Source organism: Thalassophryne amazonica, chromosome 2 (assembly GCF_902500255.1).
Source record: "Thalassophryne amazonica chromosome 2, fThaAma1.1, whole genome shotgun sequence".
Taxonomy (NCBI): domain Eukaryota; kingdom Metazoa; phylum Chordata; class Actinopteri; order Batrachoidiformes; family Batrachoididae; genus Thalassophryne; species Thalassophryne amazonica.
The window spans coordinates 90,296,865-90,312,683 of record NC_047104.1 but is presented as its reverse complement, the minus strand read 5'-3'; the positions used below and the strand labels follow the sequence as shown (position 1 = coordinate 90,312,683).

Here is a 15,819-nt window from a genome sequence, read left to right as displayed (position 1 = left end):
CGTGCATTTTTGAGTTATTGTGTGTGTTATTGACATAAATATTAATATAAATAAAGTGATATGCATATACGTGCATTTGCAGCATATGATAATGCAGTTATTGGGAAAAAAAACAGATTAAACAGACTACCTTCCCAAACAAAGAATCCCGCAGACATACTGAGTGTGTGATGAATCAGGAAAAACAAGGAACAGACGTGAGTTGATGTGTAATATGTTGTTTGAACCATGCGATATATTTTCCAGCCCAGTAGGTGGCGGTACAACAGGGCAATGTTGTCGATGGATGCACTTTTTAAAACAGGGAAGAAGCGCGCCGTGTCTTTCACTGCTGTTAGCAGGTCCGCTTTATATAGGTTGTAGCATTTACGTAAAAAATATGTTGTAATAACGAATGTTATTTTACGGTAAAAGTTGTCTTATCATTAATGGTGGTGTGTATTACATTTACTCTTGCTGGGCGTGTGCTGGAGAGTTTTTTCAATAATACGCATCGTAAGTTTTACACCAACTATGGACTTTTGATTTTGGTCTGTGGTTTCAGCAGACATTCGCCTTTCAAAGTTATTATTTTTCACTTGCATGAATGTAAGATTTTCCTCGGATTCCAAACGATCTGTGGCAGTAGGTAAACAACAAAAAGCTACAGTAGGTAAAGTACATGGATGCAGTGTTTTCTAATTTTATAGTACATCCGGAAAGCACTTCACTTTTTCCACATTTTATGTTAAGTTGTAGCGTTTTTCCAAAATGGATGAAGTTAACTTTTCCCCCCAAAATTCTACACACAATACCCCATAATGACAATGTGATTTTTTTTTCTTTAAGATTTTGGTAAGTTTATTAAAAAAGAAAAAACTAAAATCACATGTTCAACCCCAATTCCAATGAAGTTGGGACGTTGTGTCCACGCTGTTTCCTGCTTGCTATAAGCCGCGGTCCTTCTCCTTGTCTTTGTGGGAACATTGGCAGACCTTCCCCAAGTAGAGTGGAGTGTGGCTTTGCTTTGAACCAATGATCTGCTGCTTCGGTTCTTTGTTTTATTTTGCTTTATCTTAATTTTTCACCGCTAAAACCTCAAAGAGCATATATCTGTCAGTAATATTTACCTTTTTATGTTAAACCGACCTGTTATGGTCTTCTGAAACAGTTGATAGATGTATTTTATAACTTAAAAAGGGGACTTATGCTAATGCGTTAGCGTGTCTATGGCATTTTCAATGTTAAAGTTAGCACTAAGCTGTAAAAGAGTCAAATGTATTACAAATTGTAATATTTTATTCACTTATTTTTATTTATATATCAATATTAATAATAGCAACAACAACAATAATAGTAATAACTAATAATGTCACAATACAGTTTTAGAGAAACAGACAAAAAGAATCTGATAAAAAACAGAAAAGATTAAACCAACTAACAATGAACATAAATAAATATAGAAATAACTTTTCTGTGAACACCTAGTGACTCTTAAACCTCCACTTCATCCCTGTTTCATTTAAGTTTAATGACAATTTGTTTCACTCAAACCACATCTAAGTTGTGTTTTTACACAAGAAAAAAAAAAATAAAATGCAGTAAACTGCACATTTGTGTCTTTTTTCATGAACATATCTTATTAAATATAACATATTACACTTTAGTCAGGCCTTTGAAATACTTTTGTGGACTTGCTGTAATATGTTGTCAGTGGTTGAGATAGTTGCTGTAGGCATCTAAAAATGTTCGTAATCGGGTAAAACCTGATGGAAATCTCTTTGTAGTGTGTCGGTGATGTATGTATGTGCAAAATAAAACAAAACACTACTCCAGGTATGTTTTTGACAAGAATATAACATCATAACTTTGTTACAAGCTCAAACGTTGATGTTGCGTGACAAAGGCCTTTTAACAATAACTCACTTCAAGAAATAATGGCAAAACTCACATGTAAGTAAAAAACAAAACATAAAAAACGATTAATTGAAAAAATAATCAACCGATTAACAAATTACTAAAATAATCGTTAGTTGCAGCCCGTTTGTTTTACGAGTGAGAGCATTTGCTGATTAAATGTGAATATGCCAGTTTTGAGTTTCTCAGTGCGTATGCGTACGGGTGACAGTGTTACTTTGCACAGCAGAACAACGTTGTCAGTTGCTTTAGGCCCTAATTTTGTATTTTATTGACTGTACAACCAGTGACACAGCACCCATTTGGTGCATTCACCGGATTAGAACAGATCAAAATACTACAGAAGACAAAGAATTTTTACTTGACAGTTTGAAGTGAGTTTTCTTTGTTTCAGAGGACTTCATACCCATTAAAATTTACTAGAATATACAAAATTTGACTTGCTCTTTTAAAAAAATTTCTGGGGGAGATCCCCCAGACCTCCCATAATCAATACTGTAGGGCTGAAACGATTAGTCAAGTAACTCGAATAATTCGATTACAAAAAAATGTTCGAGGCAAATTCTGTGCCTCGAAGCTTCGTTTAACGTTGTAGTACATATGCCAACCTGTGTGTGGCGCTGCAACGTCCGCAGAAAAAAAAAAGACTGGAGCATAACAGCTAATCAAATTAGCAATGATAGCTGCCGCTTTCCAACGTGACAGAGTAAAATAAAGCCTTTTAAGAGAAAGATGGTCCACGCTGACCATCTGAAATAGACTTACTGTGCATTTAAAGCGAAGCAGTGTGTTTGTCTATTTTTAAAAAAGCACAGTTTGCTCTACGTGGGGAGGGACTATTGACGCGGTGGCCGGCTGCTGTCTCTCTCTGCCCAGTGTGAGGGGCTGTCAGACCGGATGAGTCCCAGCTCCGTCCCTGGCTACATTGACAAACAGCAGAAGTCCACTCTTCTGTGTTTCCCTCAGACTCACACTGAGTGTTTGACTTTTTAATTTTTGCTTTTTTGGGCAACACACAACACTTCACAAACACGGTAACTTAAATAAAATAATAATTTAAAAAAACTGTGAGGCTTGCATGTTCAACCTCCAGCTGAAATGCATCTTCTGAATTGCAGAGAAAGGGATAAAAAAAAAAAAAAAAAAAAAATCACGCAGGGACCCAGTCCATCAACCTTTATATATATATATATATATATATATATATATATATATATATATATATATATATATATATATATATATATATATATATTTTACAAGTTGGAGAAAACAAAACAGAAAGCCACATCCCATCGCCATTTCAGCAAAATTTCAACACTTTGGCGCAGTGACATTGTGCCATTGCTTAGGGAGAGCCCTGGACTATTGATGTTTAAAAACGCAAAAGTACTTTTTATCCAGTTACTCGATTAATCGCCAGAATAATCGATAGAATACTCGATTACTAAAATAATCGATAGCTGCAGCCCTACAATACTGTGTTTTTATTTGACAGTTTGAAGTGAGTTTTTGTTGTTTCAGAGGGCTTCATACACATTAAAATTCATCAGAATATACCAAATTTGACTTGCTCTTTTAAAAATTTTCTGGGGGAGCACCCCCAGATCCTCCAGAATCATGACTACACCCCACCCCCCCACCACCCTTTCATGTACCTTTAAGTTCAGGTTTTGCATTCTTTTTATGCTTTGTCTCTTTCTCCTTAGAGGCTGTTTAGAATAGACTTGTATACTGTATAATGTGTTTAGTGTATTTATTGATGAAAAAAAAAAACAGTGTGTGCCCCCACTACGCCACATTTTAGGGAATTGCTGGCATTGATTTTTGCCAGGAAAAACATTTCAGTCAGACAAAAATTTATTGCTTTAACCCATGTGGCATTTCCTCCTGGATCCAGAGGTGCTGCATCTGTACACCTGCATACTCTGTGCCTGAGTACTTTATAACACACTTTCTCAGCGCTCAAATGTGGAAGACCCTGCACATGAATGTTCAGACATAGTGACAATGTGTGGGGCTGAGGTTGGATTTGTGCCTCACTCTGAGATCAGTATTAGGGATCTTCACAATAGCACTGTGTGACCATAACTTCTCAGAGCTACTCTTGGCCAGTTCAAAGACTGACTGTTAAAATATTTTGTGAATATTGCATATTTTTTGTGCAGTGGAGTGGCAAGGAAAAGCAGCTGCAGAAAGCAGTGTGTGTGGGGGGGTGGGGGGTGCGCACAGCTCAACAATATCATACATATCACAGTACATAATTACATGGCACTTCACACTAATTGTGTGTGTAACTCTTGCTGAATATTTAATTTTAAAGAAACAAATTACTCTGAACTGTAATTCTATATTTTCTAAATCATTTATGATTCGTCTGCAAGAGGTTTATTCACCATAGTAGTTGACTTTTCATGTTTTCACGATACTCATTTTTATTCCCCCAGTGTCGCCGACTGAACGGTCCCCACTAAAAATCGGTCTGCCCTGCCTTCACTGCGCATGCGTCATTAACCATGCTTCACGGATTATCACCTCGTTTCTGCTTCAAACTGCACTCCAGTCATCATCTCTCTCAGCGACAGATATCTGAAGCTTTGTACAACAATTACAGTGTACAACATTTCCACATAAATTCAGCATTATTTTATCAGAAAAGGTGGAGGAAGCGATCAGAGCACCACAGCTACACAAGCTGCTAGCTGATGTGTTCACTTTGCGTCTGTCATTTCAAAGAGTCACGGATTATTACCTCGTTTCTGCTTAAAACTGACTTTAGAATGATTTAAGAGGTTTTACCTTGTCATTTGATGGTTAATAATCCCACTAATCCATTTGATTTCTTTGGTTGAAGGGCAATTCTATGGTAATGGAATTACAACAGCAGCAAAATCTGGACATATGGCATCTAACCACGACAGATTAGCTCAGATTGTAATTCTGTTACCGTAGAATTGCCCTGAAGAGACTCTGTCTCAGACGAGTGGCTGAGCTCCGAAATGATACATGCGCAGTGGAGGCAGGGCAGACCAATTTTTAGGGGTGGCCCGTTCAGTCTGCGACATCAGTATGAAATACGGGGCATATACAATGAGGAAAATAAGTATTTGAACACCCTGCGGTTTTGCAAGTTCTCCCACTTAGAAATCATGGAGGGGTCTGAAATTTTCATCTTAGGTGCATGTCCACTGTGAGAGACATAATCTAAAAAAAAAAAATTCTGGAAATCACAATGTATGGTTTTTTAAAATAATTTATTTGTTTGTTACTGCTGCAAATTAAACACCTACCAACCAGCAAAAATTTTGGCTCACACAGACCTGTTAATTTTTCTTTAAGAAGCCCTCTTATTCTGCACTCTTTACCTGTATTAATTGCACCTGTTTGAACTTGTTACCTGTATAAAAGACACCTCTTCACACACTCAATCAATCACACTCCAACCTGTCCACCATAGCCAAGACCAAAGAGCTGTCTAAGGACACCAGGGACAAAACTGTAGACCTGCACAAGGCTGGGATGGACTACAGGACAACAGGCAAGCAGCTTGGTAGAAGACAGCAACTGTTATGATTATTTATTAGAAAGTGGAAGAAACACAAGATGACTGTCAATCTCCCTCGGTCTGGGATTCCATGCAAGATCTCGCTTTGTGGGGTAAGGATGATTCTGAGAAAGCTCAGAACTGCACACCTGGTCAATGACCTGAAGAGAGCTGGGACCACAGTCACAAAGATTACATTAGTAACACATGATGCTGTCATGGTTTAAAATCCTGCAGGGCAGCAAGGTCCCCCTGCTCAAGCCAGCACATGTCCAGGTCCGTTTGAAGTTCACCAGTGACCATCTGGATGATCCAGAGGAGGCATGGGAGAAGGTCATGTGGTCAGATGAGACCAGAATAGAGCTTTTTGGAATCAACTCCACTTACCATGTTTAGAGGATGAGAACAACCCCAAGAAAACCATCCCAACCATGAAGCATGGGGGTGGAAACATCATACTCTGGGGGTGCTCTTCTGTAAAGGGGACAGGACGACTGAACCGTATTGAAGGGAGGATGGATGGGGTCATGTATTGTGAGATTTTGGCAAACAACCTCCTTCCCTCAGTAAGAGCATTGAAGATGGGTCATGGCTGGGTCTTCCAGCATGACAATGACCCCAAACACACAGCCAGGGAAACTAAAGAGGGGCTCCGTAAGAAGCATTTCAAGGTCCTGGAGTGGCCTGGCCAGTCTCCAGATGTGAACACAATAGAAAATCTTTGGAGGGAGCTGAAACTCCAAACCTGAAAGATTTGGAAAAGATCTGTTTGGAGGAGTGGACCAAAATCCCTGCTGCAGTGTGTGCAAACCTGGTCAAGAACTACAGGAAACGTTTGACCTCTGTAATTGCAAACAAAGGCTACTGTACCAAACATTAACATTGATTTTCACACATGTTCAAATACTTATTTGCCGCAGTAACATACAAATAAATTATTAAAATATCATACATTGTGATTTCCGGATTTTTTTTTTTTTAGATTATGTCTCTCACAGTGAACATGCACCTAAGATGAAAATTTCAGACCCCTCCATGATTTATAAGTGGGAGAACTTGCAAAATTGCAGGGTGTTCAAATACTTATTTTCCTCAGTGTAGCAATCAGCATGTCCGTCTTTCTGTGCGCTTGTTAGTGTGATATTTCAATAACCAGTTGACCAATTTCTTTCATATTTAGCATAAAGGTGTACTTGGGTGATCCCCGACTCCAGTCAGTTACAGTGACCTTGGGGTCTATTTCAAGGTCACAGTGAGATATCCCAGATGTTGTCATTGCCAGCCTTTTTAGCATGATAGGTCAAGAACCAGTTGACCAATTTCATTAATATTTAGCATTTGGTGATTCCCTGACACTTTGTATTACTGATTTGTGGGGACCGGGGGAATATGTTGTCTCCTGATGACTCTTCTTTAATAAAGCTACAGTTCAATACAGGCATCACTAATTGATTAGCACGATACACAATGTAATGTTCCACACCTCTAAAAATAATTATTTCTTAAAAAGTAGTTTTTGTTGACTCACTAGTCCACATTAGTTCCACTTGTTTTTCCAGTTCAGGTTGCTGGACTCAGCGTAAGCCCACAGGTCACTATGCACCCTGACCTCTCACCTCACCTGCACACAGACAAGTGTAATGAACTAATATCGCTTCTGAAGCAGTGCCACAATGAGGTAAGTCTTTAAGAATAAAAATGAAAAAGTAAGTCATTATTGTGGTACTGTTCACTAAGTGTGTGAGAGGACAAAACAAAAGTGTTTCATGTTATCCTCAGCACAGTTTCCTGAAGTTCCTTGGCAAGTGCAATGAGGAGGACCGAGTTATGCGTCAGTGTCTGAGGGAGGAGGTGCGATTCAAAGTTTTTTACTTTTTGAATAATATACAGTCAGCAGCAAGCTTACTGATTATGGACTTTACCATTCAACAGGCAGAGGAAAAGAGGAAGCAAAGCCATCTGCGTGCTATCGAGATGAAACGCAAGGTGAAAGAAGGCCACAAAGAATTGTGAAGGACACTTTACTGCAACAGGACCACTGGTACCGAAGGGAAAAGCCATGTCCAGAATCACCCTTTGCATCCACCATTCCCAAAAAAAGTAATCACTCTTTACTTAACACCGTAATGTGCAGGAAAATGGACTCTTGTGAATAACAGACATGTTCACTTTTGTGTCCCTACATCTGTTAAAGCTGAAGTATCACAATTTCCCTTTTTCCCTAACAGCAGTATATAGTGAACACATTTTACACACAGGCAGGAGTTAATTGAAAACAAATTCTTCTGATATGAGGACACACATATCTGTGTAACTTCTCCCTTGCAATGTTAAAAGTACACTCAACATGGTACATTTTTAAATTGCCAGTGTAAAATTATTGCCTTGATACTACTGAGAAACTAGCACCGTGCTTCTCCAGCACAAGCCTCTGCCAACACTAGTTTCCAGTTCCACAAATTTTTTACCTTGGAAAAAATTTTCAAGGTAATAGTCCTGTTAGAAGTGGCTTTTCATAAGCCACATTACATGTAATCAAATGTCAGGAGTATGTATTTAGTCCATGCACTTGAAGTTTTGTTTTTTTTTTTTTTTTTTTGGTGTTAGGTTTTTGTTGTTTTTTTTTTTTTGTTTTTTTTGCCAACTTTTTTGATTTTTCAGATAATTTTCACATTACATTGGTTATCTCTGTTATGCACAATTTGTCATTGTTTTTGGCACTTGGTTTCCGACTGACAACTGGAAGACAGACAAACGGGCATAAAATTGGAACCTCCATCCAATTTTGGTGGTGTAGGTAAATCCATAATAGAAAAATGATAGTGATTGAGGCACTTATGATTGAGATATAATGAAAAATGTAAACCAAATGGGCTTTTCGGTATTAAATTCAAATGTCCACAAAATCCAAAATCTGGATCAGATCTGGATAAAACTGTCAGGTGATAGTGAGTGCCAGTCTGCACTTCACTTTCAAATATGAGAGTGATTGGGACATGTTTGGATAAGATATAATGTAAAATATATGTTAAATGGGGTTTTCAATCTTAAAAATTTAAGTGGCCACAAACTCTAATCCGGATCAAACTTTGTCAGTCAATAAAATATATCATCCTCCATAACACTCTCAAATATGAGTTAATAATTAAAAATTTTTTGTTCAATGTTAAAGGATAGGGATTTTCCCAATTTTGCAAGATTTTTCCTGAGTTTGACCTCTGACCTTGAAAAGTGATTCAGCTCTTGCCTGTCAGCTTATGAATCCTTTGTAAAAAAAAAAAAAAAAAATAAAAAAAATCACAACAATATATGAAAAATTATGGGTTCCTGGCTGTTCACAAACAAACAGGGGTGAAAACAAAACCTACAGTTTTGAACATTTGTGAACAAACAAAAATCCCATTTAATGTACATTTTACATTGTATCAAATGTGCCACAATCACTCTCATATTTTTTAAAGTGAGGTGCAGACTGGCACTTGTGATTACCTGACAAAGTTTGATCTGGAACTGATCTGGATTTTGTAGTGTACATTTTGCATTATATCTCAATCAAAAGTGCCTCAATCACTCATTTGTGACAATGACGTGCAAACTGGCACTCTCAATGAATAGACTAAGTTTCTTCTGCGTCTGATCTGTATTGTGGATTTAGCAGATATTTAATTTTAACATTGAAAAGCCCTGTTACTGCAGCAAATAACAGAATATTTACAGAAGAATCTTTTAAGTGGTGAAACAAGCAGATTCAGTACACATACTCCTTAGATGTTACTCTTTTGGGAAAAAAAAAAAGATTGGCCACTTGAATTTTCAAAAGGCAGCCAGGTAGGGGTCAACTGAAGAATTACACAAGGGTCAAAATTAAAAGATGCTCCAATCATATTGAAAACTATACCACATTATTTGTCTGATCATAAATATTCCAAAATGGTTTCATTTGGACAATCTGTGACTGAGTGTTATGGAGTAAATGTCTAAGGAGTATGTGTGCCAGTTTTGGTGCTTGTTTCCAGAAATGAGCAATTGTTACAGTTATCTGCTGCACTCTTTTGATCTGTATTTTGTGTTATTTATCTTATGAAAAGCCACATCTTACAGGACTTTGACATTAAAAATTTTTCCAAGGTAAAAATTTGTGGATTTGGAAACTAGTGTTGATGGAGGTTTGCACTCTACGAGTGTAGTTTATCCTGTGCTGGAAGAACGCTAAACCCATTTTGTCCTTTATGAGGCTGCACCATCATTCTGCCTGTTGTCACCATTATTTTCACCATTATTCTGACACCTGATTCATTATGGCAACGTGGAATGAATTTCTTGTGTGTCAGTTCAAATGTATATTAAAGCAATTATAAACTGTCTGTTTTCCACACGAACATTCATTTGTAAACATTTATAATGTTTAAAGGATGAATCTAATTTTGTTTCATTTAATTTTGAACATAATTCACACGAATTATTTGATTATTGTCAGAATAAGAAGTACCCCAAGAGCAGATACATTGGTCTATAAATTTTTAGTCGTCTGCTTCAGAGATAAAGTGTGCTGTTGTTTCAGAAAAAACAAAAACAGATAAACTATCTCAATATTAAAATATTTCATTTCAGCTGTGATTAACTAACTCTTTCTTCAGTGTCAATACCATGACTCCATTGTTCTGGTTCAGTACACACAACCACAGTCGTGGTGAAAACTGCTGACTTGACAGTTGTTCAAAAGACACTCACACTGACACCCTGAGAAGGCCATTGCTGGAAGGGCTGGGTGTTTGATCAAAGCAGTATCAAAGCATATTCATGGAAAGTAGACTGGAAGGGAAAGTATGGTAGGAAGAGATGCACAAGCAACAAGGATGACCTGAGCTATGAGAGGATTGTCAAGCAAAGCTGATTCAAGAACTTGGGGGAGCTTTACAAGTATTGGACTAAGGCTGGAGTCAGTGTATCAAGAGCCTCCACTCATAGTGTCCAGGAAATGGGCTACAAGTATCACAGGACTATTGTGAAGCCACTCCTGAACCAGAGCCAGTGTTGGAAGTATCTTACCTGGGCTAAGGAGAAAAAGAACTGGACCTTTGCTCAGTGGTCCAAAGCCCTCTTTTCACATGAAAGTAAATTTTGCATTTCATTTGGAAGTCAAGGCACCACAGTCTGGAGGACATGTGAAGATGCACATAGTACAAGCTGCTTAAAGTCCAGTGTGAAGTTTTCACAGTCAGTGATGATTTGGGGTGCTGTGTCCTCTGCTGGTGTTGGTCCACTGTGTTTTATCATGTCCAAAGTTAACACAGCTGTCTGCCAGAAGATTGTTAGAACATTTCATGGTTCCATCAGCTTGACAAGCATTATGTAGATGCTGATTTCCTTTTCCAACCTGCCCACAGTGGTAAAAGTACTAGTAACTGCTTTTCTAACGTGGTATTACTGTACTTAATTGGTCCCAAAGACAATACCTCAAAGATTTAGGGTATTGACAAGAGGAAGATTAGCGAATATACAGTAGACCCAATAATACAGAAGAGCTAAAGGTCACTATCAAAGCAGCATGGGCTTCCATACCACCTCAGCAGTGCCACAGGCTGTTCTCCTAAATGCTACTCCATACTGACAGTAATTCATCCAGAGGAGCCCAAACCAATTATTGAATGCATGAATAAACAAACATACCATTCAAAAGTTCAACATTTGTCTTATAAATCTTTTTTTTAATCAATCTTATGAAATGTTCTATTTTGAGATACACATTTTAATGGTTTTTTATTCGAGCTGTAGGCTGTAATGATCAGAACTATAATTTAAAAAAATGCTTGAAACATTAGCTTCTTTATAATGAGTGAGTTTAGAATATATGCACTTTTCACTTTCTGAAATACCTGACAAAAAATATAAAATTCTTTGCAATACGCCTGTACACTCAAAAGTGTAGCCATGGGTGCATTAATCTAAACTTTAGAATCACACAGTGATTGTGCAGTGGTATTGAATAGAACAGAACCTTTATTGTCATTGTAGATGTATACATACAACATCTGTCCAACAATCCAACCACGAGGAGCAGTAGGCAGCCACAGTCCGGCACCCGGGGACCAACTCCAGATGTAGAGACTCTGCCTTGGTCAGGGGTAGAGAAAGGTGCAGACCCTAAATAAGCATGTTTTTTGATTGTGGGAGGAAACCAGAGTACCCTGAGGAAACCCACACAGACATGAGGAGAACATGCAAACTCCACACAGAAAGGACGGGAATCGATCCCACAACCTTCTTGCTGTAAGGCATCAGCGCTAACCACAAATCCATCGTGTGTGGAAGCAATGCAGTTACAAAACCCTGGTCTAATTAAAAAAAAAAAGTTTACAGTTGATTATCAGGATGAAGGTCTTTTTTTCTGTTACTGAGCTGTTAATGCTGTCTTAAATAAAGATGGATAGATAGATCGATACTTTATTAATCCTGAAGGAAATTATGCGGCAGCCTGTCGCTCCCATTCATGCAAATAAAAACACGTTAAAAGTACGTATAAAAAGTAGCAATAAATAATACAGCACTAATAAAATCAAAGTAAATGATTTTTAAGGCACTGCACGGGACATTTCTGGTTCACTCCTCCTGCTCCTGGCTGAAGAGGCTGCATTATACAGCCTGATGGCACGAGGGACAAAAGAATTCTTCAGTCTCTCAGTGGAGCACCTCACTGAGAGGAATCTGTTGCTCACCTTCCTTCTCTGGTGGGAGAAGACCGAGTTCAGGGGGTGGTTCTGATTGGACAGGATCGCCCTGATCTTGGAGAGTGTCCTGTGCTCCACCACCTTCTCCACAGAGTCCAGACACAGTCCAACCACGGATCCAGTCTTCTTAATGAGCCAGATCAGCCTGAAACTGTCTTTTTTTTTTTTCCCTTCTTGTACACAGCGCCCATGTTTTCTGCCAGCTCAGCTTGTTGTCCAGCTGCAGCTCCAGGTACTTATAGGTGGAAACCACTTCCACCTCCGATCCATCGAGCACCACCTCCTTCCTTTTGGTGGTGTTCAGCAGGAGCTTATTCTGCTGACACCACCTCACAAAGTCCTTGACCAAGTCGCTATACTCCCCCTCCTCACTCGCCCTAATACATGCTACAATTGCAGTGTCATTGGAGAACTTCTGCATGTGGCATGTACCTGAGTTGTACTGGAAATCAGCAGTACAGAGGGTGAAGAGAAGTGGCGAGAGCACCGTGCCTTGAGGATCACCAGTGCTGCAGATCAATTTTGAGGACCTACAGCCCCCAGTACGAACAAACTGTGGCCTGTTGGTCAAATAGTCTGAAATCCAGCGCACAAGGTGAGGGTTCACAGCCATGATGTTAAGTTTCTCCTGCACAAGGCTGGGATGGATTGTATTGAGAAGTCAAAAAATAACATCCACATCCAGGTATGTAAGTGCACAGTGTAGGAGATAGAGAAAAGCATCTTCAACACCCACCTTCCCCTGGTAGGTGAACTGGAGGGGGTCCCTCACCATCTGCACCTGAGATTGCACGAGCTGCAGGACTAGTCGCTCCAGTGTTGTCATCATGTGCGCGACTGACCTGTAGTCATTCAGCTGCCGAGGGCAACTCTTCTTTGGGACTGGAACAATGTGGGATGTTTTCCACAGTGAGGGAACACTCCCCAACCGCAGACTCAGATTGAAAATGTGCTGTCGAGAATCTCCCAGCTCAGCAGCACAGGCCCTCAGGAGCCGTGGTCAGACCTGGTCTGGACCTGCGGCCTTCCTAAGATGTAGACGTTGCAGCTCCTTTATCACCTGGTCCACCCTGATGGAGGGAGAAGTCACTTGTGTGAGTAAGAGAGAGGCACATAGAGGAGAAGCAGGATGACGATGGTCAGAGGAGCTAGAGGGAGATTGTGGGGTCAGAGGGGAACTGAACCGGTTAAAAAGTGTTCAGCTCCTCAGTTCTCTGGAGGTCCATGCAGCCAGCATTACCCTTGCTGCTACAGCCAGTAATGGTTTTCACACCAATCCAAACCTCCTGCATGTGATACCTTAGCTTCATCTCCAACTTTTTGCTGTATGCCTCATTAGCCTCCTTCAGACAGACTGACACTTCCTTTTGTACCTCCCTCTTCATCTCACAGTCTCCACTCCATACCCTCTTCTTCAAGGCTTATTAAAGAAGGGTGATGTCACATTTCTCTATGATGCCTCTAAAGGTGCCCTGACACTTAAATTACTTTGATCTGCGCACTTGCACACACTTTGTTGTGACGATCCCACCTGCTGTGTACCCAGCTGGATGGTGTGCTTTGTTCCACTGGGTGCTGCACTTTGTGTGCTGGACGCTGCACTTTGTATGCTGGACACTGCATATATAAAACAATTATTTCGTAGCAGATTAATCATTTTCTCTGAGTTGGCTGTTGAAAACTCCTCTAATCACTTCTGGAATCACAGAGGACCGTTTCAGCTGGAGCTTTTGTCTTCTCACTCTCGTGCGCTGCATGAGCTGGAGAACATATTTGGAACAGTCTAAAAGGTAATTATTTGTCATGTTTATATTGTAATGGCTTGGTAAAACATTTGCATGTTCATTCCTTCTCATGGGTACCTGCAAAATTATGTTTATGATCCCACCGTCGTGAAAGTGTCTGGGCACAAAGGTGCCCTGACACTTTCACAACTTTGATCCACACACTTGCAAAGACTCTGTCGTGCAGGAGAGTAAACTTGACGCAAACACATTGTAAACCGTAAACCATTGTACACGTTGTGTGCGGCTTCGTGCAAGTGCGCAAAGAAAATTTTTGAAAAGTTCAAAATCTCCATCACGCATTAATTACATGAACGTCACGTGAACATCGTGCAAACAATTAAAAAACACTGCATGTGAGTGCGAGTGATTGCATCAGGGCACCGCATAAGCGCAGCTCATCTGAGCGATTATAACAAGATGTTAAATCCATCACATCCTTTTACAGCTACTCACAAGAACGAATGAACATGCAACTGTTTTACCAAGCCAATTCCAAAGAAGTTGGGACGTTGTGTGAAATGTAAATAAAAACAGAATACAATGATTTGCAAATCCTCTTCAACGTATATTCAATTGAATACACAACAAAGACAAGATATTTAATGTTCAAACTTGATAGACTTTTTTGTTTTTTTTTGCAAATATTTGCTCATTTTGAAATGGATGCCTGAACACGTTTAAAAAAGCTGAGACGGCGCAACAAAAGAATGGGAAAGTTGATGAATGCTCAAAGAACACCTGTTCAGAACATTCCACAGGTGAACAGGTTAAATGGAAACAGGTGAGTGCCACGATTGGGTATAAAGGGAGCATCCCAAAAAGGCTCAGCCGTTCACAAGCAAAGATGGGGCAAGGATCACCACTTTGTGAACAACTGCGTGAAAAAATAGTCCAACAGTTTAACCCTCTGGGGTCCGAGGGCATTTTTTGGACAGTTCACTCGCATGGTATAAATGTTTTATTATTGCTGTTAACAGCTATCCCTGCATCCCACAATCAAGTTTTGTCTCTTTTTTCAGGACAACCTGTGCTTTCATAATATATATGCATTTGTTGTGTTATATAAGTGTAATAAAGGTTTACAATCACAAATAAGAAAGGAAAAAGTAATGCGGAAAATACACTCAACAAAAATATAAATGCAACACTTTTGGTTTTGTTCCCATTTTGTATGAGATGAACTCAAAGATCTAAAACTTTTTCCACATACACAATATCACCATTTCCCTCAAATATTGTTCACAAACCAGTCTAAATCTGTGATAGTGAGCACTTCTCCTTTGCTGAGATAATCCATCCCACCTCACAGATGTGCCATATCAAGATGCTGATTAGACACCATGATTAGTGCACAGGTGTGCCTTAGACTGCCCACAATAAAAGGCCACTCTGAAAGGTGCAGTTTTATCACAGCAAAATGCCACAGATGTCGCAAGATTTGAGGGAGCGTGCAATTTTCAAGATGAGGATCCTGACATGGAGATCCAAAACTGTCATGAATGCCTTTGCTTATTACTAGCTGAGTTTCCCATTCTAAGCACGGGTAATAGAGAAGAATTTTAGCCATGTCATTGCGTATTTCATGTCATTTTAGTTAAGTTGTAAGTTGCATTGTGTGTATGTTGTCAAAATTAATTTTCATAGAGCAATTTGTGACATTTATGAGACTCAAGTGAATGATGATTAAAAAGGTGATAGCATGTCATATCACAGCAATGCTGTGGGATATATAATGTTCTTAGTGACTCTGCAGATGTTCCCCCAGCTCTATTACATTTTATCCATTTAGCACTTGGGGTTTTATGACCTAACACCCCTTCGCTTCTTGGGAGGCATATCAACAGTCTGCATGCTGTACACTGCA

At 39.4% G+C, this 15,819-nt stretch overlaps 1 protein-coding gene across 3 annotated transcripts; it reads left to right on the top strand.

Moving 5' to 3' along the window:
- The first annotated feature begins 236 nt into the window (after window positions 1-236).
- On the top strand, window positions 237-7,958 carry cmc2 (C-x(9)-C motif containing 2). 3 transcript variants are annotated; one of them, XM_034188957.1, is made up of 4 exons: window positions 237-341; window positions 7,005-7,118; window positions 7,220-7,291; window positions 7,373-7,957. In XM_034188957.1, exons 2-4 carry the CDS (start codon window positions 7,038-7,040, stop codon window positions 7,451-7,453), a joined length of 234 nt encoding a protein of 77 aa, XP_034044848.1. In that variant the 5' UTR covers window positions 237-341; window positions 7,005-7,037; the 3' UTR covers window positions 7,454-7,957. The 3 variants fall into 3 exon arrangements, with proteins under 3 accessions (XP_034044848.1, XP_034044843.1, XP_034044855.1); XM_034188952.1 differs by lacking the exon at window positions 237-341 and adding an exon at window positions 352-495 and having other exon boundaries at window positions 7,000-7,118; window positions 7,373-7,958; XM_034188964.1 differs by lacking the exon at window positions 237-341 and adding an exon at window positions 417-495 and having other exon boundaries at window positions 7,373-7,958.
- The last annotated feature ends 7,861 nt before the right edge of the window (window positions 7,959-15,819 follow it).